Below are 27,213 nucleotides of genomic sequence, written 5' to 3'. Positions count from 1 at the left end.
AAGGCAGTTAACCCCCATTCAGACAATCCCCCGCACCTCTCTGATTCAGAGGGGTTGGGTTAAATGCACAAGACACAATTCAGTTGAATGCATTCAGTTGTACAACCGACTAGGTATCCCCTCGCTCTCTCAATACCAACTTCTACAGTGCTGTGTGACTCAGTAAAGTGGTTGTTCAAAAGATACTCCTCTGAGTCAACAGTTTTTCACTACACCACAGCATCTATGTAGACTTCCTCCACTGACATTACACTGATGCACAAGGAACCTTTGATAAAACACTAGCGAGAATGTGAGTGCAGTACCTCTCTCCTGTACGAAGTAGGCCAGGTAGAGGTCCAGCTCTTTGACCGAGACGCTGATGTGGTGTGGCTGGACACAGAGGATGGGGTTGTTGCATGGCCCAGCCTTGACCAGGCGCTCTCCGTCCGTGCTCTCCAGCGGGATGCCCTTGAACAGGATGACCATAACCAGGTCCAGCCTCCACACCTTGTCGGCCTGACGCAGGCAGTCGATCCTCCTCATCTTGCCCTTCTGGTCAGGGTTGGAGAGGACGCAGCACGGGGGCTTCTTCCCTGTGATGGACAGCACAAAGTCCTCGCGGCACTCGGGCCGGATGTCCTTGCGCAGTTTGGCCAGCAGACGCGACGCCCACTTCTGCTTGACCTCGGGCTTCTCTCCCAGCAGCTCGTCCTTCACCGCCCGCTCTTCGTCCTTAGTCATCCTTTTCTCGTGCTTCTTGAAGTACTTGCGTTTGCGCGCCTGCAGGTTGAACCAGGTGTAGGCGAAGGCACGCACATGCGGCAGAAGGGCCTCGATGAACGGATGAAACTCATCCTGGATAAGTGAACAAGAAGAAAGGGGTTAGTACTACTTTCTACATAAATGTACCAGAAGCGACCATGCTGTATGAACCGTAACCTATAACAGTGTATACAGTACATGTGTATGGAACCAATTACTGTAAATAAAGAAAAGTGCAACCATAGTGGTTCTTTGTCTCCATGCTCAGTGGAACACCACCACCAACAGTAATCATTTATTCAATTATGTTTTGTTGATTATTTGCCTTCTTTTGGTCAGATTTTCAACAAACAAAATATACATCTGCAGGACTTTTGGGCACCTCACAAGCCACAGCTGCTTTGCTGTTTAGCCCACAACGATTGAGCAATGTTCTCTTGGTATCTCTAATTACTTCCATATTTTCACTGAGCAAAAATCCCATATGCACCAGCCTGCCCTATAAAAGGCATTCAGAGATAATTTGCACATATAATACGCAAAACGATATAGTCTATTATATAGGCATGGTGCCTACGTGCATGTGTTTGCGTGTCTGCAGGTTTAGCCAAACAATGTATAGACTAAGGTTTGTTTATGAGCACATCATAGGCTATAAATGCATGCATATGTATGTATGTGTTTGTTCTTGCTCATGAAGGCCCATTAATTGAGCGATTGTGTGCAAAGGGGTCATCCATCCAAATGTAATAAAATGTAATTTGCACATACAAGCTGAGTTAAAGATTTATTGCGAGTACAGTGCTCAAATCTGTACAACCCACTTATCATGCTGCCCTTTAGGTTTTGTGTATTTACCCTGGTGTCCATGAGGTTTAACCCTTTGTGGAATACCGGTGTCACAATATCAACTCTCCAGTGATCATCATCTCTTTCAATTAACTGTAACACTCCAAAATAGAACATTGTAGGATTTCCTTCCTCAAAGGGTTAACGTGTTGGTTAATGGCGTCTCTATGGGATTCTTGGTGTCCACACAGAGAGGTTGGAGTGGAGTGTGAAGGTGCTTCAGAGAGCCCATACAGGCCCTAGGAGCCGGCCCAGAGAGCGTAATTGGACATGACTGTATTACACTGCAGATCTCATGCAATAAACAGTCTGCAGTACTGCTCTCAGCAGCACAACATTTTAAATGCTTCCAGCTTTCTCAACCATGGCATCCTGCTCTGAGCAGACGACATCGGTTTCAGATATATCTATTTCTTTTAATCATTCCTCCCATACCAACATTACATTTGATCCAGGGATGGCTAGTGTATTATTTTACTACTGTTTGCATTAAATAAAAGATGCATCATGTCCTTGAGGGCATTCTGTATGATAAGGTTTATGCTTTTTGAAGTTTAATCGTAATAAAGCATCTGTGGTGGCAGAGACAGCATCCTTTATTTCACGTTTATTTAGTCTGGCTTCACTGTGTTCCTATTCAGGACAGTTATAAAACAAATATATTCAAAGCAACGACTCCACTGAGAAGAGGAAACCAGTTTTATACATCCTATTTTAAACAGTAACAGCAGGACAAATTGTGTTTTCATGTCCGCTTCACTTATGTCAACTTTATATCTAAACAGGGTTCAAAGAAAACAGTCGGCTGTAATTTTGGGGTTCAGAGTCCTTTGTCTTGGCCCTGCTGAATGCACAGCGCACATACACAAGTATGTACAATCAGGGCCGGAAGAGGGATCATGGAGAAGAGATAGAGTTACTGTGTAAATGTTCCAAAGCTAACAAGTAGAGCAGAGAGAAACTCTCATGATAGAAACCAGAGGCCTGGAAACCAGACAGACAATCTGGGGCTTTATGAATTTCCAAAAAGAGGCAATTCAACACTGCCACGGGTACAACAAACTCCCAGTATGTCTATTTAACGGTTACATAACGTTTGGTTTTTGTAGAGAACGTTTACAACAGAGCTGCGGCTCTCCAGTCAAGATGAAGAGAGGTTAGCTGCCATTTCAGGCATTCATAATCATATGTGTTTTAGCCAAATGATAACACCACAAAACGTTTAGGGGGGGAAAGACTCAAGATATTGTAACAATTTGAGTACAAGGCCAAGTCCATTTTCAATGTGTGGTATACTTCTCAATTGGGTGCCTATCTTGCCTATTTGTGTCTAGCCCACATAGACAAGACTCCTGACCATGGATGTTCCCCTGTCTGGCCCATGGATGTTCCCCTGTCTGGCCCATGGATAGAGTTCCTCTCATTAACCACATTGAGCTGGAATATGAACACCAACCACCCCTGCAGCAAAAGTAAACACTAATATACTTTCATTGAGGTTAGTTCCTATTTTTGAAATATTTCCATGACATTTACAGTGAACTCCAAACGTGCATTTCTGGACTTTAGGGCATGTCCCTCTTTTCCACTTATCCCTGCCTCCCTTTTATGAGGTCCTTATGTTTTCATAGCTCCCTCCATCCACATACCCCCTAGCTACAGCATCCATCTGTGCAAACTAGACTTTTACAGGCCCCTAATGGTAGCCTCTAGCCACACAAACCTGTCCTTCTTTCACCTGTGCCCTACCGTCTCTCTGTCCCAACCCCACAGCAATACAGGACAGTTTCTTAACTGTACAGCTGAATAGAGGTCTGAGACCATCATTTAAAAGTACCCATTAACCTAGCGGTGAAACTAGTGTTGCCTTATCGAACGTTAAGGTAGTGAACGTTATTTATGATAAGGGTTACTTACATGGAGAAAATCGGACCTCTCTGAAATGAAAATGGATGGCCATCCCCCTAAACCCTCCCTGAACGCTAGGGAAAAAAAATAGTGACCCTCACCTATGCCCAAAATAACAACTAAAACAAAGTGGATAGCAGAGAACATGTCTATACCGTTTACCATCACTTCTTGGACAGACCAGAGCCTTAGATATGCAGTTTTAAAAACAGTTTTTCGTCCTGCAAGCATTACATGGCAACACAGGAATTTTGATAGTGTACAGGGCTGCGGGCCAGAAGGGGTTGGGTTTGCAGACCACTGTGGAAAAGAGTAGGGGTGAAAAGATCTCCTTTATAGTAAAAGCATTGCATGCGTCTATCATCCTATTTCATGCAATTCTGTGTCATTTTACATATTAGCATAATCTTTTTTAATACCACACAAATGACAGAAATGACATGCTAAGAATGGACAGAGAGATAGGTCCATGTGTTCATCTTATCATATTTCTCCAATGCCAAACCAGTGTGACATGTTTGCAACGAAACTCTCCCTGTTTGCAAATAATTAAATCTGAGAAGTCATAAGGAATCTGAGCATGTTACTTGCAAAGGTTAGGCCTACCTTTCCACCCCAGACAGATTAAGCCTACTGATGCAGAAGATGTTAAGCATTAACTGCTGGCTGCTCTTCTTCCGTGGCTTAACCCAGCTAGTGTAGGTTACAAGTGTTTCCCTAAATGCTGTCTGGGTTTAAACATCTTGTACACAGAAAGTGAATAGCTCAATTCATAGTGACAGAATTAGATTACTTCCAAAGCAAAGTCAATTTTTGTCTCCTCGGCTATAGAAGGTTGTAGCTCAGCCTCTGAATGTCAAAGAAACGAAACAATGATATCCCCTTATGCACCGGAGTCACATCTTTCCCGGGTATTTTACAGCATGTTTATGGCATACAGCATCGCGGACCTAAGCGCTGTTATAGATAACTTTATATAACCAATCCTTATATATAGGCCTGTGCTTTTTGCCATTTTCTGTAATTAAATGTAAGCCTATGGCATGCATACCTTCTCATACGCTCTCAATTCCAGTTTTGGTTTTAATTTAACAGCCTTCACTGACACAGAGGTAGGACTATTCAAAGACTGCATGGTGGGTGGAGGAATTGACAGACAAATCAATGGGTATAGCAGCCTATAGCTTAATTTCGTCTGTAAAACAAGTAGGCCTACCTCTTATTTCTTAAATAGGAAGACATATGCTCGAACACAAAGCCCTCTTGTTGTTAGTAAAGTCTAATTAAACATGAGTACGGTGTAAATTAATTATGCCTACTCGAATTTGCCTACTTTCAGCACCATGAGCTGTCCATTTCCGATTGATTGTGCTGCGACTGCTGCTTCAAGTTCCAGCACCACAATGTAAGTTATTCGAAACTGGCTTATTGTGAGGTCAGTAACTATGATAAATACATAATGGGCAAGAAATACATTGTTTTTAATAAAATCTATTATAGTAGTAGCAAACTATCAAAGTTGACCTCCGGTCCTCCTCATCTTTGCGCTATCCTTCTCAAACTGAACTGAACATAGGCTATAACAGGGATCATCAACTAGATTCAGTCGTGGGCCGATTTGTTCTTGAGCGGATGGTCGGGGGCCAAATTCGGACTTGGACCACCAGTTGGGGAACCCTGGGGCTATAGGCTAGTCGGTGCGCAAGATAATGCATTTTTGGACTAGGCCTATCCCAAAAAAATAGGCAGACTTAATATTGCGTGCCCAGCGTTGAATCAGAGATGAGGGGGGGCATCGGGCACACATCGATATATAGTCTAATAAGCAACTAGTTCTACAATACTGAGAAATATAGACATTTCATCAATTACAAATGACATGACCCTCCCCTGGACTAGATTTTTAAAAAAAATACTAAACCCTCCCCTTCACTGAAATGGAAGAAGCATGACCCTCCCCCATTTTCCTCCAGTTAACCATTCTGTAAATGTTGATCCATTCATAACTACAGAATTAAAGACGAGGATGAGAAAGCCGTGCAGAGTAAAGGAGTTGAGGGAAGGAGTTGAGAAGCGGACCCTCTCTCTCCTTTCCATACTGGGCAGGGACCCGCTCCAATGGAATGCTAAGGTTTTTCTACAATCAAAATCAAAAGGTTGCTTTGACTTCAGATTTGTTTACACTCTGACGATGAGAATGTTATTGATAAACAGAGGTGATGAATGAGTTCCCATATGGCAGACCGACTGCAGATCTTTGATCAGAGCCTGGGTCTGAAGGCAGCTCAGCTTAGAGCAGAGGCCTGCTAAGATATCTGTTCTGTGCACCTATCAGTTTGGCCATTCAATAGTATATACTGGTGGCTACTGACTGGAGTCAGAGTGGCCAGAAATAACCTGAGTCCAGAGCCCTGCTCATAGAGGAAAGACATGACCATCACAGCTGTGTTTGTGCAGTAATTTAATCATTTTGTTTTTGCAGAGCCCAGGGAGATGTGTTTTTATTCCTGCTCGTTGCTCGGATACCATTTTTATTATGTCTTAAACAGAGAATGTAATTTCTTTGCAAATCCTTTTCCGGAGGGGGGTTGGTCTTTCTAGCGAATGAGAGAATGGTGGAGTTGTGGTCAGATGCACAATGTTGCCATGGTCACACTTTGTGCCAAGCACGTGTCACAACCCAAGCAAAGAAGGAGAGGGTGGAAAGTATTCTTACAGTTGATGAAATAACACATCTAAGCTATGGAACTTTCAAATTACTTCTACAGAATCTACCACCTTTGTCATCAGGAAGGTTGGTATAGCCTTACCCTATTTTGCATTGTGAATATTGTAGGTACGGTATTATAACATCAACTTAAACTGAAGAGCTGTATTTTTCCCCCCATATTCTCTTTATCGAGGCAAGTGTGATGTTGAATTCATTATGCTCAGAATTTATGCCTTTCTAAGCTTTCATGACAAGAATTCCTCCCTCCACACCCCATCCTGCACTGTAACTGCAGCAATCGCCAGAGGCTCTGGATGAAAATGGCAAAATCTCCTTCCCTCTCTCATTTCAATGCTAATGGTCGTAGAATACTAAAACAGCTGATTGCCAAGAAATCAGAAAAATGCTCTCTGCTAGTACCAAAGACCTTCTAACCACACTGCCAGCCAACTACACCTACAAACAGGCACAACACTGTAGAGGGAACCAGATTTAGAAGGAAAGTGACTAGGGTGTGACTGGCTAGACACTGACCGTCCATGAAAGTGTCTGCAGTGTCCATCTCCTCCAGACCATCAGCACAATTCCACTTTTTCAGAGGCAAACCTTCCTTGGTCAGTTACGATGTGAAAAGCATCGTTCCCGTCAAGAACAAACGATCAGTAATAACCCCAAGACTGCACCAATCTCACCACTCATCTCTATTACAGGAATGTCCCTGCGTGATACTGAATGTGGATATCTAAATAACTGTTAGCTCCATTACTGAGTAATAAATAGTTAGGGAAAGTGTGTCGGCCTGTTTCCAGCAGGGCCGTGGTATGGCTGTGCATGTTAAGTGGGTCAAAGGGGATGTTGTGTTGACTTCCAGCAGTGAGTCATCCTGCCTAGTAGCTGCACAATCGCTGAGTCAGCCCTCAGCCACGCACAATGACAATAGAGGGCAGGGAGGAGGGATGGGCACTGGAACAGAGGCAGCAAGCTACAGAGGAGGGAAGACTCACTGCAGTATTTGGGTTAGCTCACTCTGTCGATCTCCTTTGCTGTCCCACATGGAGGCTACAGCTTTGTGACGGTCTCACAACTATGGAGGTGCTCCGTCAACTGAAAGGGAACATTCTGACCTTTGAAATGTTGATCTAACAAGCTGTATTTTGTGTTTCGTCGGTATAAGTTCAGAGTCAAACACACCATACTCACTATGCGGCAGTATGAGTTCAGAGTCAGACACGCCATACTCACTATGCGGCAGTATGAGTTCAGAGTCAAACACACCATACTCACTATGCGGCAGTATGAGTTCAGAGTCAGACACGCCATACTCACTATGCGGCAGTATGAGTTCAGAGTCAGACACGCCATACTCACTATGACTCAATTAAATACTGGGGAAAACCCATCTGCAATTTCCACGTCAAAGTTCTTTATTAGTGTTGATGAACAGATCACTCATTCTCTCCAAAACTGGGTTAATATGGCCAGTGGTGTAAAGTACTTAAGTAAAAATACTTTAAAGTACTACTTAAGTAGTTTTTTGGGTATCTGTACTTTACTTTAATATTTATATTTTTCACTACTTTTACTGAACTAAATTCTTTAAGAAAATATTGTACTTTTTACTCCACACCTTGACACCCAAAAGTACTCATTACATTTTGAATGCTTAGCAGGACAGGAAAATGGTCCAGTTCACACACTTATCAAGAGAACATCCCTGGTCATCTCTACTGTCTGTGATCTGGTGGACTCACTAAACACACAGGCTTCATTTGTAAATAATGTGTGAATGTTGTAGCAGGCCCCTGGCTATCCGTAAATTTCAAAAACAATAAAATGGTGCCATCTGGTTTGCTTAATATAAGGAATTAGAAATTATTTATACTTTTACTTTTGATATTTAAGTATATTTTAGTATTTACTTTTGATACTTAAGTATATTTTAAACCAAATACTTTTAGACTTTTACTCAAGTAGTATTTTACTGGGTGATTTTACTTTTACTTGAGTCATTTTCCATTACGGTATCTTTACTTTTACTCAAGTATGAAAATTGGGTACTATTTACACCACTGATTATGGCCATTGTCCATGGCTCTTCTTCTTCTTCTTCTTAGAAAAGACTGGACATTGCATCTGTTTCCCACAGTCTCACTGAAAGTAGTGAGGGTTTATCATTCCTTGCCATTATTTGAGTGGCAAATAAACCTCATTAACTCCACTGCATGCCATTAACAATACATGCTTTATGTTGACGGATCTACACTATACAAAATACAAAAGTATGTGGACGCCCCTATAAATAAGTGGATTTGGCAATTTCAGCCACACCCGTTGCTGACAGTTGCATAAAATCGAGCACACAGCCATGCAATCTCCATAGACAAACAATGGCAGTAGAATGGACTTACTGAAGAGCTCAGTGACTTTCAACGTGGCACCATCATAGGATGACAACTTTCCAACAAGTCAGTTCATCAAATTTCTGCCCTACTAGAGCTGCCCCGGTCAACTCTAAGTGCTCGTATTGTGAAGTGGAAATGTCTAAGAGCAACAACGGGTCAGCCGTGAAGTGGTAGGCCACACAAGCTCACAGAACGGGACCACCGAGTGCTGAAGCACAAAATCGTCTGTCCTCGGTTGCAACATTCACTACCGAGTTCCAAACTGCCTCTGGAAGCAACGTCAGCACAAGAACTGTTCATCGGGAGCTTCATGAAATGGGTTTTCATGGCCGAGCAGCCACACACAAGCCTAAGATCCTCATGCGCAATGCCAAGTGTCAGCTGGAGTGGTGTAAAGCTCGCCGCCATTGGACTCTGGAACAGTGTAAACGCGTTCTCTGGAGTGATGAATCACGCTTCACCATCTGGCAGTCCGACGGACGAATCTGGGTTTGGCGGGTGCCAGGAGAACACTACTTGCCTCAATGCATAGTGCCAACTGTATAGTGCCAACTAATGTTTGGTGGAGGAGGAATAATGGTATGGGGCTGTTTTACATGGTTTGGGCTAGGCCCCTTAGTTCCAGTGGAGGGAAATCTTAACGCTACAGATTCTAGACGATTCCGTGCTTCCAACTTTGTGGCAACAGTTTGAGGAAGGCCCTTTGCCGTTTCAGCATAACAATGCACCCGTGCACAAAGTGAGGTCCATACAGAAGTGGTTTGTTGAGATTTGTGTGGAAGAACTTGACTGGCCTGCACAGAGCCCTGACCTCAACCCCATTGAACATCTTTGGGATGAATTGGAATGCCGATTGCGAGCCAGGCCTAATCACCCAACATCAGTGCCCGACCTCACTAATGCTCTTGTGGCTGAATGGAAAAAAGACCCCGCAGCAATGTTCCAACATCTAGTGGAAAGCCTTCCCAGAAGAGTGGAGGCTGTTATAACCAGCAAAGGGGGGACCAACTCCATATTAATGGTCATGATTTTGGAATGAGATGTTCAAAGAACAGGTGTCCACATACTTTTGGTCATGTAGTGTAATCCCTGCGTCTGCCTTGGGTTTAAGTAGCACAAGCAGCCGTGTGTCTGGGCTGATTTGAGACAGGTCTCTGTGGGCCTTCAACACATCCCATGAGAGCCCCTAACGTGGGAAAGGAGACTGTGAGATAATGACCATGCATGTCTGTGTGTACACAGGACGGTTGAACATGTGAGAGTCTGGCTGTCTAGGCTTGGCAAAGGGCTGTTATAGTAAAAGACATCCTGAGAGAGTAACTGATAATGTCGTCTTGCCTCGTCTTCAAAACATCAAACATAAGTCCTTTCAACGTGAGAAAACATAATTTAGTAGCATGGGAATGATGGGGGTAAGTTTTCTAATTGCAAATCTCAAGATTTGAGAACCGTTCAAGAAATCACAGCATCTTAACTGTTCCAGTAGTGAACATAAACTGTGACATTGGGATCAAAATACAAATCTACAGATTTACACTCTTAATTTGATCACTGTTATTTCAGAGAATTTCCCTGCGCAGCAGGAAATGCAAATTGTAGTGTATTGAAGGCTTCTAAAGTTTGTAATTTCCACTTTCACATGTCAGACTTGATTTGCCCTAAAGAAAAATGTATCAACCACTACAAAAATGGCCATTAATTATAATCCACATAATAATTCACATTTTCTGTTGCTGCATGATTATTTTCCAGCTGTGAGAAACTGGTCAAATTAAGATAGCACATTTGTGTAAGCTATTTAAATTTATATTTCAGTCATGACTGAATCTGTGATCTTTTGGTTTGTTTGTGGGAGGGAGAGAGTTTGGTGTTTCCTATGCCATTCGGAGACGTCATCAACCATATGTTTTAGATCCTCGGATGACTAGAGAAACCCAGTAATGTCATGACGAAAGATTCAAGAAGTGCAAATTAGGGCTGGGCGATATATCAAATTAATTTGATTAATTCTAATGTATGTTTTTGCATGATATTCCAAATACCTGTATCACAAGAAACAAGCATTTCATTTTTTTTCATTTTTATGAGCATTTATGTCCACTTGTTCTCATGTTGTCGTTTCGGTCTCATCTCCTTAGTGGCTTTTGTGCCGTTTGCAGGGCCAGATTAATGAAACACCTGGGCCCTGGCCCATGGGGGGCCCAAGAGGCAGCAAAAAATATACAAATATAAAATTAAAATTAAAACATTATTATATGTGTAGTATATATTTCATATTTTTTCACTGCAAGCGTCAACCACAAGAAGACTCAGGAGCCTGCTCTCAATGAGTGTAGACAGCCTGCTGCTGCCTGCTGCCGCTCTGCTAATCTTCAGAAGGAGGGAGGAGAGGAGGTAGGGGCCCACGTGGGTAACTGGGGGGGCTATGCCTTGATTGGGTAACTGATTAATAAAATATGAAATAAAAACTGCATAATAAATACATGTGACTGGTCAATTGTGTGAGTCAGGGGCTGGGCCCAAGAGGCAAAAATATAAAGTATTTTTTTTATGATTATATTTTATTATCCAACCACAGGAGCCCGCTCTCAATGTTCAGAATACACCAGAGAGCATCATTTAGCCACAGAGAATCAATAGTTTATAAAAAAATAACTGTGGATTTAAGTTTTATCACAAGCACAAAATTAAGGAAACACCTACATTGAGCGTCTTAAAAGGGTAATTGCGCCACCACGAGCTGCCAGAACAGCTTCAACGCGCCTTGGCATAGATTCTACAAGTGGACCTAAACCATGCCAGGCAAATGCACCTCACACCATAACATCCCTTGTTTACTCAAGTGTTTCCTTTATTTTGGCAGTTACATGTATGTCTACAGTCGGGAACGCTGCAGTTTGGGCAGCATGTGAGACAAATATAGGCTACAGCTTGTTGCTATAGACATATAATCCATAGAAAGGGTTTTGTAACCTCTTACCCTGGTCATTTGACTGGGTAGACTAGCAATGGATGAAAGTCTTATGGGAACTGCCATCTATGGATTGTATTTCTATGGTTGGTTGCAGCTGTCGGGGGCCTGCCACTCGCAACAACAAAGATGAGATATCACTTTTTCCTCTCAGACAAGGGGTTTCAACTCGCTATTTGCATTAGAGGTTTGGGCCAACAGAATCGATCATTTGGACACCAAAACACAATGCGACAATATTTGCCAAATCTGTTTTATAAATGTGCAATAAGCATAAAACACAATTATGTATGGAATTGCCAACTTGTTCTCATTCTGAGAAATAAGCTAGGCCACTTGATTTCAACATCTGAACAAACTGGACAGGCTAGCATGCTGTTCAAACAGTTGGAGACGGACAGAAGGGAGCGTTCATAACAATTTAACTGTTCTGCCCTGTTAGCTATAAAATATACTGAACAAAAACATAAACGCAACATGCAACCATTTAGTTACAGTTCAAATGAGGAAATCAGTCAAGTGAAATAAATGTATTAGGCCATAATTTATGGATTTCACATGATTAGGAATACAGATATGTATCTGTTGGTCACAGATTCCCCCCCCCAAAAAATGGGCCTCAGGATCTCGTCATGGTATTTTTGTGCGTTCAAATTGCCATTAATAAAATGCAATTGTGTTCGTTGTCAGTAGCTTATGCCTGCCCATACCATAACCCCACGGCCACCATGGTGCACTCTGTTCACAATGTTGACATCAGCAAACTTCTCGCTCACACGACGCCATACACTTGGTCTGAGGTTGTGAGGCCGGTTGGACGTACCGCCAAATTCTCTAAAACGACCTTGGAGGTGGCTTACAGTAGATAAATTAACATCCAATTATCTGGCAACAGCTCTGGTGGATATTCCTGCAGTCAGCATGCCAATTGCACACTCCCTCAAAACTTGAGACATCTGTGGCATTGGGTTGTGTGAGAAAACTGCACATTTTAGTGGCTTTTATTGTCCCCAGCACAAGCTGCACCTGTGTAATGATCATTCTGTTTAATCAGCTTCTTGATATGCCACACCTGTCAGGTGGATGGATTATCCTTATCCTTCTCCAAAGGAGAACTAGTCACTAACAGGGATGTAAACAAATTTGTGCACATCATTTGAGAGAAATAAGCTTTTTGTGCATATGGAACATTTCTGGGGTCTTTTATTTCAGCTCATGAAAAATGGGACCAATACTTTACATGTTGCGTTGATATTTTTGTTCAGTGTAGATCCAAGTAGGCTAAACCTGACATATAAAGATTCCTATAAAGATTAGCTGGTTACTCACTAGCACGTGGGCTTGTGCTTGAGAGATCTGTTTTGATTTTCTATTATGCCTGCAACAAGAAGCGAATGTGCATTATGCATAGTTCTGGTTACATTTGTAACAAAAAGGGCATTTTCATAGACTTAAAAGCCAGATCAGTGATTACTGCAAAAAAGCTGGTTAAACTATTTTGATAAAATAATTACATTATTAGTGGGTCTTATGATTGTGGACACATAATTTCACAAGCCCTGAATTCATTAGATTATAGCTTACTGTTTTAAATACAGTGTATTTGACCTTATTGTATCACAAAGCTTATTTAGAGAAAACTTTACAAAAAATTATATATATATAAGTTTATATATATATATACAGTATAAGCACATAAGTTTGAAAATAATAAAGATATGATTTTTAGGCCATGTCGCCTAGCCCTAGTGCGAATACAGATTCACAATTACACAGTTTAAAGCAAAAATTCAAACGTATCTCTCCACCTCCGTCAGTGCCAGAATGATGAACCCAAGCTGAAAATACTCTGCTGATTCAAGGTGAAACCCCTGATAAGCCCACTTTCCTGGAAATGCAATATGATTAATTTTTTGGGTCCGTGTCTCACTTCAAATAACTTACTTTGCATCTGTCCTCTCCCACCCTCCCCTGGCTTTTTCATACTGAGAGAGAGAGAGAGAGAGAGAGAGAGAGAGAGAGAGAGAGAGAGAGAGAGAGAGAGAGAGAGAGAGAGAGAGAGAGAGAGAGAGAGAGAGAGAGAGAGAGAGAGAGAGAGAGAGAGAGAGAGAGAGAGAGAGAGAGAGAGGCAAGCTGTCAAGAAATGATCTGGTTTGTACCCATGAGGACTGAAAGTCAAGTTCTGAGAGCAGGATGAGACTGCAGCTGAGACCACCACCACGGTTAGGTTGTTAGGCCCTAAGTGTGGGAACAAGACCACTGCTGCAGCCTGCCATTGAAACTGACAACACTGCCAGCCTGGCTCTGATCGCAGGTGTGCTAGTAGGCAGAAACAGACAGGCAGTCAGACATTAGCTCCATTGATTGGTGCAGCATAACGGAAAATGGCACAGTGGAGTCATGTCTCAAAATCGATAGCTTTTCAACACCTTTTGCTCTCCCTCTTTCCCAGCTCTCTCTCTCTCTCTCTCTCTCTCTCTCAATTCAATTCAATTCAATTCAATTCAATTCAATTCAATTCAATTCAAGGGCTTTATTGGCATGGGAAATATATGTTAACATTGCCAAAGCAATCTCTCTCTCTCTGGCAGTGTTTTTTCTGTGTGTTATGCAGGCTACAGAGTAGACATATGTATACTCTATCTGATCAATGATCCATTTGTTCTTCATTAAATTGTACCAAACACTTTTTTCATTTATTTAACCTTTATTTAACTAGGCAAGTCAATTAAGAACAAATTCTTATTTACAATGAGGGCCTAGCAAGAAGCAAAAGGCCTCCTGTAGGGACGGGTCTGGGATAAAAAGAAAATAAAGATATACCACAACTAGGCTTGGGCGATATACCATTTATACAGCATAGCGGGATATTTCCAAATATCGACAGTATAATTTTCAATACCGTTAGGGGGGGAGGGGGCTGCGGGGGTGCGTTCTACAAATAAAATCTAACTTTATTAGTCACCTGCGCTGAAATGCTTACTTACAAGCCCTTAACTAACAGTGCAGTTCAATAAAGAGTTAAGAAAATATTTACCAAATAAACTAAAGTAAAAAATTATAAAAAGTAACACAATAAAATAACGAGGCTATATACAGGGCGTACCGTTACCGAGTCAATGTGCAGGGGTACAGGTTAGTCGAGGTAATTTGTACATGTAGGTAGGGGTGAAGTGACTATGCATAGATAATAAACAGCGAGTAGCAGCAGTGTAAAAAACAAATGGGGAGGGGGGGTGTCAATGTAAATAATCCGGTGTGGCCATTTGATTAATTGTTCAGTAGTCTTACGGCTTGGGGGTAGAAGCTGTTAAGGAGCCTTTTGGTCCTAGACTTGGCGCTCCGGTACTGCTTGCCGTGCGGTAGCAGAGAAAACAGTCTATGACTCCCTATAGGGTGTCTCATCGTTGTCGGTGATCAGGCCTACCACTGTTGTGTCGTCAGCAAACTTAATGATGGTGTTGGAGTCGTGTTTGGCCACGCAATTGTGGGTGAACAGGGAGTACAGGAGGGGTCTAAGCACACACTCCTGAGGGGCCCCAGTGTTGAGGATCAGCGTAGCAGATGTGTTGTTGCCTACCCTTACATCACTGCTTATAAGTTAAGTTAAGTATAACTACGACAAATCTAAGAAGAGTCAAATAAACAATATCCAGCTCAGGGCTCCAGCTATGCATTTGGTTTGCTAACTTGCTAGCTAAGTGGCTAGATGTCAAGATCAAGTTTCTTGGTTACAGCAGAGACATTCAAGATCCTTGATGCCTAAATTGTTTTGTGAGTAAAAAGAAAAAACATTTGTTTTCCTTTTTTTAATAGTGCCCCTTGTGTGCACTTCTGGTAATACTGTGTACCTCGGAATGGTACAGAAACGCTATGACGGTATAAAAATCGGAATACCACCCAACCCTAACCACAACACTACATAAAGAGAGACCTAAGACAACAACACAACATGGCAGCAACACAACATGACAAAAACACAACATAGCAGCAACACAACATGACAACAACACAACATGGCAGCTACACAGCATGACAACAACACAACATGGTAGCAACACAACAGAGAGATAAAACTATCCAGTTTGAGTGTTTTTTGCAGCTCGTTCCAGTCGCTAGCTAGAGCGAACTGAAAAGAGGAGTGACCCAGGGATGTGTGTGCTTTGGGGGGGATGAGGGTTGTAGTAGGTATCTCAGATAGGGAGGAGTGAGGCCAATGAGGGTTATATAAATAAGCATCAACAAATGGGTTTTGTGCTGGGAATACAGAGATGGCAATTCTTCCTACTGAACCACATTACCTTTGTTTTGGAGTTGTTCAGAACAAGGTTAAGGGCAGAGAAAGCTTGCTGGACACTAAGAAAGGTTTGTTGTAGAGCGTTCACAAAATCTAGGGAGAGGCCAGCTGAGTATAAGACTGTATCATCTGCATATAAGTAGAGGCGAGAGGTTCCTACTGCCTGAGCTATGTTGTTGATATAAATTGAGAAGAGCGGGGGGCGTAGGATCGAGCCTTGGGGTACTCCATTGGTAACAGGAAGGGGCTGAGACAGCAGATGTTCTGACTTTAAACAATGAACTCTTTGAGGGAGGTAGTTAGTAAATCAGGCAGGAGACCCCTCAGGAGACACCAATACTTCTTAGCCGACCCAAAAGAATGGAATGACCTACCGTATCGAAAGCTTGGGCAGTCAATACAGATCGCAGCACAACATTGCTTAGAGTCAAGGGAAGTGGTGAAATAATTTAGGACCTTTAAGGTTCCAGTGACACATCCATAACCAGAGCGGAAACCAAATTGCATACCAGAGAGAATTCAATAGACATCAAGAAAGCCAGTCACTTGATTATTAACAAGTTTTTCCAAAACTTTTAATAAACAGGGCAAGATATAAATTGGCCTATAACTGTTAGGATCAGCTTAATCTCCTCTTTAAATAAAGGAGGCACCGTGGCAGCCTTCCAAGCACTGGGACATTAATGATTTTGTATCACCACCACATGGCTCAGAACAGCATTATTGGTCAAGTGTCCTCAGTCATGCATTGCTGAATCTCACAGCAGAGCAAAATGTTTTAGCAATGCTACACAACCACTTGAGCTCTGACCTTGTTAAGTGCAAAACAATTGGCCTCTGATTTAGAGGATCAAAGTGCCCAAGTCCCCCTTGAGCCTGAAAATATGGGCCGTTTTATTGACTCCCATAGCTTCCTACAGTCTCTACAGTCCCAGGCCTGGGAGACACGGACCAGCACACTGAGCCCTACTTAAAACCAGCTCATGCCTTTGCCCCAACTCAATGACAAAGTCAGACAGGGCATGACCCCGGGACTAAAATGATTTCTGAGGCCATGCACACTGACAATGAGACTGAATCGCCGGGGCCCACTCCACATTATGACATGGCTGACATGAACAAGATGCCACCGTCTGCAATCTGCATCGCATGACATCCATCAGAACACGCATTGGACTAAGTGACATCTTTCTGGGTTCAACTACACTCTAAAGGCCCAATCACAGACGCTGTTATTCGCTCAGTAAGCAATGAGTAATAATACAAAAACATATTCATGACATCATGACAGAACTTTCTAGTAGTGCTGTTGTATAATTTCCATTCATGCAATTGATAGTTCCAGTTTGTTACACTTAAAATTGGTTTTATTGGCCATTGATTCAGAGTTGATATCAGAGATATTATCCTGGAATTTCCCTTGCAGTGGATATCATAAACCACAAAACCAGGGAACCCATAGGCACACAAAGATGGCCTAGCGAACCAAAAAATAGTGTAATAGACTTCATATAACAACAGCCGGTGGCAAGACTGAAAATTCCTATGCGCTACGGCCCATCGATAACTGTCAGAAGGGGCCAATGTAGAGGCATGCAGGCATGTGGACACATCATGATGCGGACATGATAGTAGCAGACCCCATTGCCTCCTGTCACCCAGAGATAAGGTTGATAGGGTTCTCCAAAACATACTGTACTCACACAGACACACGTACGTCATATCCAGGAAAAACACACCTCTGTTAGGCCTACTGCTTGTTTGACTTCATTTCAACCTCAACTGCTCGGCTATTTCACCAACTACTGCCTCGCCTGGTTTACCAACTACTTCTCTGATAGAGTTCAGTGTTTCAAATCGGAGGGCCTGTTGTCCGGACCTCTGGCAGTCTCTATGGGGGTGCCACAGGGTTCAATTCTCAGGCCGACTCTCTTCTCTGTATACATCAATGATGTCGCTCTTGCTGCTGGTGATTCTCTGATCCACCTATACGCAGATGACACCATTCTGTATACTTCTGGCCCTTCTTAGGACACTGTGTTAACTAACCTACAGATGAGCTTCAATGCCATACAACTCTCCTTCCGTGGCCTCCAACTGCTCTTAAATGCAAGTAAAACTAAATGCATGCTCTTCAACCGATCGCTACCCGCACCTGCCCGCCCGTCCAGCATCACTACTCTGGACGGTTCTGACTTAGAATATGTGGACAACTACAAATACCTAGGTGTCTGGCTAGACTGTAAACTCTCCTTCCAGACTCACATTAAGCATCTCCAATCCAAAATTAAATCTAGAATCGGCATTCTATTTCGCATGCTTCACGCATGCTGCCAAACATACCCTCTAAAACTGACCATCTTACCTATCCTCGACTTCGGTGATGTCATCTACAAAAGAGCCTCCAACACTCTACTCAACAAATTGGATGCAGTCTATCACAGTGCCATCCGTTTTGTCACCAAAGCTCCATATACTACCCACCACTGTGACCTGTACGCTCTCGTTGGCTGGCCCTCGCTTCATACTCGTCGCCAAACCCACTGGCTCCAGGTCATCTACAAGTCTTTGCTAGGTAAAGCCCCATCTTATCTCAGCTCACTGGTCACCATAGCAGCACCCACCCGTAGCACGCGCTCCAGCAGGTATATCTCACTGGTCACCCCCAAAGCCAATTCTTCCTTTGGCCGCCTTTTCTTCCAGTTCTCTGCTGCAAATGACTGGAACGAACTGCAAAAATCACTGAAGCTGGAGACTCATATCTCCCTCACTAGCTTTAAGCACCAGCTGTCAGAGCAGCTCACAGATCACTGCAGCTGTTCATAGCCCATCTGTAAATAGCCCATCCAACTACCTCATCCCCATACTGTATTTATTTATTTAGGACAACTATCTCTGCAGCACTCCACCAATCAGGCCTTTATGGTAGAGTGGCCAGACGGAAGCCACTCCTCAGTAAAAAGACACATGACAGCCCACTTGGAGTTTGCCAAAAGGCACCTTAAGGACTCTCAGACCATGAGAAACAAGATTCTCTGGTCTGATAAAACCAAGATTGAACTCTTTGTCCTGAATGCCAAGCGTCATGTCTGGAGGAAACCTGGCCCCATCCCTATGGTGAAGCATGGTGGTTGCAGCATCACGCTGTGGGGATGTTTTTCAGCGGCAGGGACTTGGAGACTAGTCAGGATCGAAGCAAAGATGAACGGAGCAAAGTGCAGAGGGATCCTTGATGAAAACCTGCTTCAGACTGGAGCGAAGGTTCACCTTCCAAAAGGACAACGACCCTAAGCATACAGCCAAGACAAAGCAGGAGTGGCTTCGGGACAAGTCTCTGAATGTCCTTGAGTGGCCAAGCAAGAGCCCGGACTTGAACCCGATTGAACATCTATGGAGAGACCTGAAAATAGCTGTGCAGCGATGCTCCTCATCCAGCCTGACAGAGCTTGAGATGATCTGCAGAGAAGAATGGGAGAAACTCCCCAAATGCAGGTGTGCCAAGCTTGTAGCATCATACCCAAGAAGACTCGATGCTGTAATCACTGCCAAAGGTACTTCAACAAAGTACTGAGTAAAGGGTCTGAATACTTATGTAAAATTGATATTTTCGTTTTTTATTTGTAATACATTTGCAAAGATTTATAAAAACCTGTTTTTGCTTTATCATTATTTGTTTTATCATTATGTTTAGAACAGATTCATTTCAAATCATTACCACCTCTGAGAGAGAGAGAAAAAAATTATGTAATTTTGTAAACTAGACAATTATGTCAAATATTCATGTTTTGGGATGGTTTGTTATTTTTGTAAGCTACACGCAAAGCCTGAGTCATAGTTTTTAGATGTATACATCTGAAGGTGCACTATGTAGCATAGTCAATCATAATTCCATTGTACAGTGCAAGTACAGGATATGCAGTGGACCGAACACAGTCCCTTTCCCTTCCTGAAAATACAAAGGAACATATCTATACAATACTGATGCCACTATTACAGTACACTGTGTATAAAAAGTCAACATGGAGTCTCGTAGAGGCGTCTGCGAGCGTCATAGAGCGCACCAAAGGGAACCTTCTGCAGAACTACTCATGGCTGGATTAATAATGGATGTTAATCATGCTGCTAAAAAAACACAACATTTGGGAGACCAGTCAACAGCCATTTAAAACCCACCTGTGTAATGAGCCAATGAACACTGAGCCCAGAACAGTCCTCAACCAGGTCAACGGAGAATAACCCAAACAAGATAGAGAAATAAACTGACTGTGGTGAACAGCAGACCACAGACAAACAGATGAAGCATTTCAAAGTACTGTGTACAATGTGTAACCTGTGCATATGACAAATAAACTTGACATGACAGATCGTTCTGTTTCTACAAAAGATGTTTATGTATTGTGGGGTCCTACAGAGTATCAAATATGATTTGGAAGATGATTTATGATTAGAATGATGGAAAAACAGGAGATCTGACTGGACCCAAAGATCGTCAGATTATGCCAGTGAGTAGCGAGGGTCCTCAGTAGCCTCCTGGTCTGGCGTTGACTGGTCCAGGGACAGGCGCGGGAGCCCCTGTCTCTTCTACACCCCTGTCCTCTCATCTCCACTGCTTTAATCACATTAGGGGGTCATTTAATTGGGTTCCGCTCTCTACTGTGGAAAATCCAGGAGAAATTAACTAGGTTCTCTCTCTCTCCCTCTCTCTCGCTCTTATATATAAAATCTCCCCTCCTGTATGTCAGGGGAACATTTATAAGAGAGAGAGAAAGAGAAAGAGAGAGAGAGAGAGAAAGAGAGAGAGGGAATGATGAATAATCAGTCAAAAAGAGGAGGATATGGAGCCTTTCAATTAATTAAAGTCAGATGTGAATTTCAGGAATGATTGACTGTTATCCATCCCAGTTTGAAGCTTTTCTTATCAAGATCGGATAAGGCACAGGTTTTTATAAATAACCATGAGAGTTTTATTCCAGCTCTAACAAACCAAGTTGCTGTCAAAGAATGTGAATTCCCTTCCATGAGTGCTAGCAACACCTGCAGCCTCTAGCTTGGTACTGTACATTTGGTTGAGGAGCAGGTATAATGTGTTTACTAAAATAATGAGAAACGTTTCTTGAACAGGTCAGCTGTTGGTGCCAGAAGCACAGCCATTCAATATATGTTTTGCATCTTTAAAAGTAGGTCTGTAGCAAATCTGTTCAGGTGCTGTGCTAATAAACAGAAAACATATAATAACATGCATACGTGGATTTAACATGAACAACCAGTTAGATTGTCTATGATCATAAATACAGCTATCCTCAGGTGGCCTTCTTAACAATCAGGATGTTGTGTTCAGAAGCCTCAGGGCATAACAGAAATAGAGGATTAAAACACATGATTAAAACACATAAAAGTACATTGTCGATCAAACACACTATCACAGCTTATTAATAAGCATTACTTATTTAAAATTGGTGAGGGGCACATGAAAAGGTCTTACTATATGATTTTTCTTCACAACACATTTTGTGTATTACACAAATTCCAATTTCTTGTGGTTAACAATAGCTAGGTGGCTAGCATTAGCTAGGCTAGGGGTTAGGGGTTAAGGTTAGGGTTAGGTAACATTCTAGCTAAGTAGGGTTAAGGCTAGGTTTGGGTTAGCTAACGTGCAAGCTAAGTAGTTAAAAAAGTTGTAAGTAAGTTGTTGCAGAGTAGCTAATTAAATCAAATCAAATTTGATTTGTCACATCCGCCAAATACAACCGGTGTAGACCTTACAGTGAAATGCTTTCTTACAAGCCCCTAACCAACAATGCAGTTAAAAAAAAAATTAAGTGTTGAGAAAGTATTTACTAAAATAAACTGAAATAAAAAATTAAAAAATAAATATATATATAGAGGGGGTAACGGTACAGAGTCAATGTGCGGGAGTACAGGTATTCGAGGTAATTGAGGTAATATGTACATATAGGTAGAGGTAAAGTGACTATGCATAGATAATAAACAGAGAGTAGCATCAGTGTAAAAATGGGGGTGGGGGACAATGCAAATAGTTCAGGAGTCTTACGGCTTGGGGGTAGTAGCTGTTAAGAAGCCTTTTGGACCTAGACTTGGCTCTCCGGTACCGCTTGCCGTGCGGTAGCAGAGAGAACAGTCTATGACTAGGGTGGCTGGAGTCCTTGGCAATTTTTTGGGCCATAGCTAAAATAGTCCATGACGTGATTCAAACACGCAACGTTTGGGTTTGCTATATGGTAGCACACCCATCCTCCCCTCCTATATTTTCTGTCTTAAGTAACCTACAGTCTTTATCTGTGATTGAAAAGTACTCAAAATCGTGGACTTGACACAACAACAACAAAAAAATATTTTCGTGTGCCAGTCATAAATGTCCAATAAGCAATTTGTGTCTATTTCACAATAATCTGTCCCTGTTGATGGAAGTGCCAGTTCTGTATTCCATACTGGTCATTGCACAATGCAAATAGAGAAAACTTGGAGGCTTATGTGGCTGATTTTCAAAAATTACAATGAGGTGAAGTCATATAAACTCACTCTGTTAGGATATCTGAAAAGAATCAATGAAGTACAGTTGTCAAAAAGCATATTAAACTTAGGCCCACTATCAATGTCTGTCTATTCATAGAAATGTACTGAATAGAATAAACATGGTTCTATATCTTAGAGGGCATACCAGAGGGATCAGCTTCAAAACAAAATATCATTAGGACCAGCTTTGCAATGGATAAATCTCTGTTGACTTTCCACTCAATGTTTTCCAGATTTAACTAACTCTGAACCAGATTGGGAAAGCTTTTCATCCACCACGCCATTCTAGGTAAGAGAACCGAGTGACCTGATAATGGCGGGCCAACAGCCCATCCCCTCCCTCTTTCTCTCTCTCTCTCTCTCTTTGTCTCCGTATCTCTTGCACTCTCTCTCTCCCTCCCTCTCTCTCTCTGTGTCTCTCCCTCTCTCTGTGTCTGTGGCTCTGTGATTTCTCAAGCAGCAGTGAGTCCTGACAATGTCCCTTGCGGCTTTATCCCTAACAGTTACATTCAATTACATAACATACTAGCGGGCTAATCTCCCTAATCCCTGTCGTGCCACAACAGGGCACTGCTCTTAGCCTTGAACAAAGCCTGTTCTTTAAGCTCCCTTTCTCCTCCATAAGTGTTTTGAGGAAGAAAAACCTGCCCTGGGAGCTGTGCTGGAGCCATCAGGCCTTGTGCACCCACTCATTGAGACGTGGGCTGACTGCTCCTTGAAGATCAAACCACTGAGCCTCACTGTGGCTGAATCTAACTCCCAATTGGCCTGCTTGTTACCTGGTCTCAAGTATAATTTTCTAACTGGAATCTATCAAAGTTTTTGGAAAAACCAGGGTCGGGGGTGGACAAATGTTGTTTCAGTAACAAGTGTTCATAATCATAATATACAAACTTAAAAAATAACTGAAGAAATGTGCACCATTTCCGTGAGGAATTGAGGGAGCTAAAAGTTTTGTTTCAATATTTTCCCACTAAAAGTTGTATACGTAGTCTGTTTCCTGCAGACTGAATCAAAGTGTTCTCAGAACAGCTAATATGAAACAGCTTACTGTGCTTTACCAACGTTTCATTGATGAAACCTTCAAAGGAGGTTATAACATTCAATCTTTACTAAACCAGGTTATAGTATTGAGAACAAATTCTATTTGTCCATAAGTGTTCCATTGACAGCCTCCTTTACAGCTTCCAACAACCTTGACAATATTTATCAATAAACATTACACCGCCTCTGAGTTCAGTTATCTGGCAACCATCAGGGCTGAAGTAAAAGGAATTTCTCTTGTGCAATATTGCCTGTTGAGTTAAGACTGGGTGAGAGCGATTTTCTTGCCCTACTTCTGCAGCCGAGCGGTGCTGGAGTCATATTAGGTCACAGCCAAATGGCCAAACATGTCCTCCTGACAAGGTGAAGAATCTGCCGATGTGCCCTTGAGCAAGGCACTTAATCCTAATTTCTTCGGGTGGCGCCGTACTACTACACTATATATGCAAAAGTATGTGGACTCCCCTTCAAATTAGTGGATTTGCCTATGTCAGCCACACCTGTTGCTGACAGGTGAATAAAATTGAGCACACAGCCATGCATCTCCATAGAGAAACATTGGCAGTAGAATGGCCTTACTGAAGAGCTCAGTGACTTTCAACGTGGCACCGTCATAGGATGACACCTCTCCAACAAGTCAGTTTGTCAAATTCCTGCCCTGCTAGAGCTGCCCCGGTCAACTATAAGTTCTGTTATTGTGAAGTGGAAACGTCTAGGAGCAACAACAGCTCAGCCGCAAAGTGGTAGGCCACACAAGCTCACAGAACGGGACCGCCGAGAGCTAAAGCGCGTAGCACTTAAAAATCATCTGTCCTCAGTTACAACACTCACTACTGAGTTCCAAACCGCCTCTGGAAACAACGTCAGCATAAGAACTGTTCGTCGGGAGCTTCATAAAATGGATTTCCATGGCCGAGCAGCCGCACACAAGCCTAAGATCACTATGCGCAATGCCAAGCGTCGGCTGGAGTGGTGTAAAGCTCGCCACCATGGGACTCTGGAGCAGTGGAAACGCGTTCTCTGGAGTGATGAATCACGCTTCCCCATCTGGCAGTCCGATGGACGAATCTGGGTTTGGCAGATGCCAGGAGAACGCTGCCCATAGTGCCTACTGTAAAGTTTGGTGGAGGAGGAATAATGGTCTGGGGTTGTTTTTCATGGTTTGGGCAAGGCCCCTCAGTTCCAGTGAAGGGAAATCTTAATGCTACAACATACAATTACATTCTAGATGATTCTGTGCTTCCAAATTTGTGGCAACAGTTTGGGGAAGGCCCTTTCCTGTTTCAGCATGACAATGCCCCACATGCACAAAGCGAGGTCCATACAGAAATGGTTTGTCGAGATCAGTGTGGAAGAACTTTACTGGCCTGCGCAGAGCCCTGACCTCAACCCCAACGAACACCTTTGGGATGAATTGGAACGCCGACTGCGAGCCAGGCCTAATCGCCCAACATCATTGCCCAACTTCACTAATGCTCTTGCGGCTGAATGGAAAAAAGTCCCCGCAGAAATGTTCCAAAATCTAGTGGAACGCATTCCCAGAAGAGTCGAGGTTGTTATTGCAGCAAAGGGGGGACCAACTCCGTATTAATGCCCATGGTTTTGGAATGAGATGTTCGACAAGCAGGGGGTTGTAAGTGAATTGAGCAGAACAAAAAAATCAAAGTCAACAAATAAAAGAGGGAGAACAGAAAGCTTGCTGAACATGGTTTATCCTCACCAGCTTTCCTGTCAGCCCAGGCCCAAGCACTCCGCCCACAGGTGTCCTAGGACACCGCCCCTGAGAGTACACTTCCCACCCCACCCTTCTGTTCCTGTCACTATTAGCATGGCACACTGGCTGAAAGGGTGAGCTTATTTTCCACACAAAGAAATGTCTCTCTAAACACAGAGTTGTCTAAAGACCGACAATGACAAACATGACTGTGTCATAGATGGCCTCATTAACGTTAAAGGGATAGTTTACCCAAGTGACACATTGTTTTCCTTACCCTGTAAGCAGTCCATGGACAAGATATGACAGTAATCCATGCTTTGGTTTAGTTTCCCTGGAACTGTTTCCACATGCTAACATTTTAGCATTTGTGGCACAAATCCCATTCTAGTCATTGGACCGATATTCAAATTTTTTTTTGCATTAAATCCAAATCATCCAAAAGTATCTCTTTGATTTGTCCTAATTTTGGAGATACATTTCCTAAATGAATTTAACTGATGTCTGGGACTGGAACCAGTGTCGTGTGACGATTCTGACCCAAGGAGAGTTGAGGTCCAGCAGCCCAGCAGCAGCCAGCCAGTGGGAGTCTCACGGGACTGTCTCCACTTCCGTACTTCCTGTAAATCTCTACACTTAGAGCAGCGTCTGCTTTGACAGTGATATATGATGTGATTCATCATTGCCTAAATACTTGCAAATCGTCTGCATTCACTGCCACGAAGAAGTTATTGCAGCTGAATACGTTTTTGCTATTCTTATTCTTATGCATGGTGTATTGCTTTCTGACAATCGCAAGTGCCCAAAGCTGAATTTTCAGTCATACAGATTATAACACATCTATAATAAACGAACATATTTTTTAAATAGTGTACATTACGCAATAAGTCAACCCTGTGTAAATAGAAAACGCTGTTTTGTAGGACTGGGAATTGCCAGGGACCTCAGGATAAGATATTATTACGATTATTTTGTGCTGATACAATATGTATCGCGATTTTCACGATTCTACATGTATTGCGAGTCGATAGTGTGATTTTATTCCAATTCGATGTTCCAAACATATTACTGACCATATGTCTGCTGCAGAAGTACAAGAGAGAGCCATGAGAAAACAAGTTTTGATCAGCCATGGAAATAAAAGTGCTGAAAAAAAATTGTAGATGGAGAACAAGCTATGAAGGAAAAACAGTTTTGGTGCAGGTACAGCCAACTAGCCCAAAACATTATATTGCGATATAGTCAAAACGATACAATATGTGGTCAAAAATAATATACCGATATGTAACTGTATCTATTTTTTCTCCCATCACTACTGTTTTGACTGAGTGAAACTAATCAAGGGATCAAAACCAATCACAGGCATGGAGCAGATTCTAGGTAGTCAAGGTTAAACCAAATAATTAAAGATAAGTGTCACACCTTTCTAAATGTCATCTATATATCAATGTTACAATCAACAATACGTATGATTTCCAACCTGCCACACCTGTAGAACAGTTTCCTATACTGTAAATGTTTTATGCTTGTGTTCTGCTAAAGAAACATAGGAATTTATTTTGTTCTGGTTATTACAGGCAGCCTATTATAGGTAAATCAGTGAGAAACTGTACCTACAGTATGTGCACTGGGCTCCTTAAAACTCGTCCCCCTTCTGAAATCACAAATGACCTACTGCAACGATGATGGAATATTAAAACTGCGCATCTCAATAGAGGGCAGGATAGTTCCCCTTTTCACTTGTCCAAGAGGAACACAGGAGATGAGAGGGAGCATGCTGCAGATGGCACGACCATACAGTACAACACAATACCCATCCATACTGTACTGCAGGTCTGCTGGTGGACTGGGAGGCCAAGCCAGAGACTACTGGGCTTCTGCTGCAGCAGTACAGTACCTGCTGTGCCCCCGGACCTGGATGAGATGAGATGATGGGCTATGGATTAGGCTCTAGGAAGGGCTATTGTACTGTATGAACCCAGATAGGAGAGATGAAGGGACAGATAATAAGCCTGTTTTCCACCGTGAGAAGCATCACTG

At 42.6% G+C, this 27,213-nt stretch overlaps 1 protein-coding gene and 1 long non-coding RNA gene across 16 annotated transcripts in view; one reads left to right on the top strand and one right to left on the bottom strand.

The window, feature by feature from the left end:
* LOC139578407 (nuclear factor 1 C-type-like) overlaps window positions 1-27,213 on the bottom strand; it is a 113,454-nt gene that overhangs the window by 75,429 nt on the left and 10,812 nt on the right. For all 15 annotated transcript variants that reach the window (XM_071405956.1, XM_071405944.1, XM_071405954.1 and 12 more), the window contains exon 2: window positions 306-837. In XM_071405956.1, coding sequence (XP_071262057.1) covers window positions 306-837 — 532 coding nt within the window. The remainder of the gene's footprint in view (window positions 1-305; window positions 838-27,213) is intronic.
* LOC139578408 (uncharacterized) overlaps window positions 1-27,213 on the top strand; it is a 36,838-nt gene that overhangs the window by 5,144 nt on the left and 4,481 nt on the right. The window contains exon 3 of the long non-coding RNA XR_011675540.1: window positions 22,649-22,704. This is a non-coding gene — a long non-coding RNA (uncharacterized lncRNA). The remainder of the gene's footprint in view (window positions 1-22,648; window positions 22,705-27,213) is intronic.

Source organism: Salvelinus alpinus, chromosome 6, assembly GCF_045679555.1.
Source record: "Salvelinus alpinus chromosome 6, SLU_Salpinus.1, whole genome shotgun sequence".
Taxonomy (NCBI): Eukaryota; Metazoa; Chordata; class Actinopteri; order Salmoniformes; family Salmonidae; genus Salvelinus; species Salvelinus alpinus.
The sequence above is the reverse complement of the archived record's forward strand: the minus strand, read 5'-3'. Positions and strand labels throughout refer to the sequence as shown.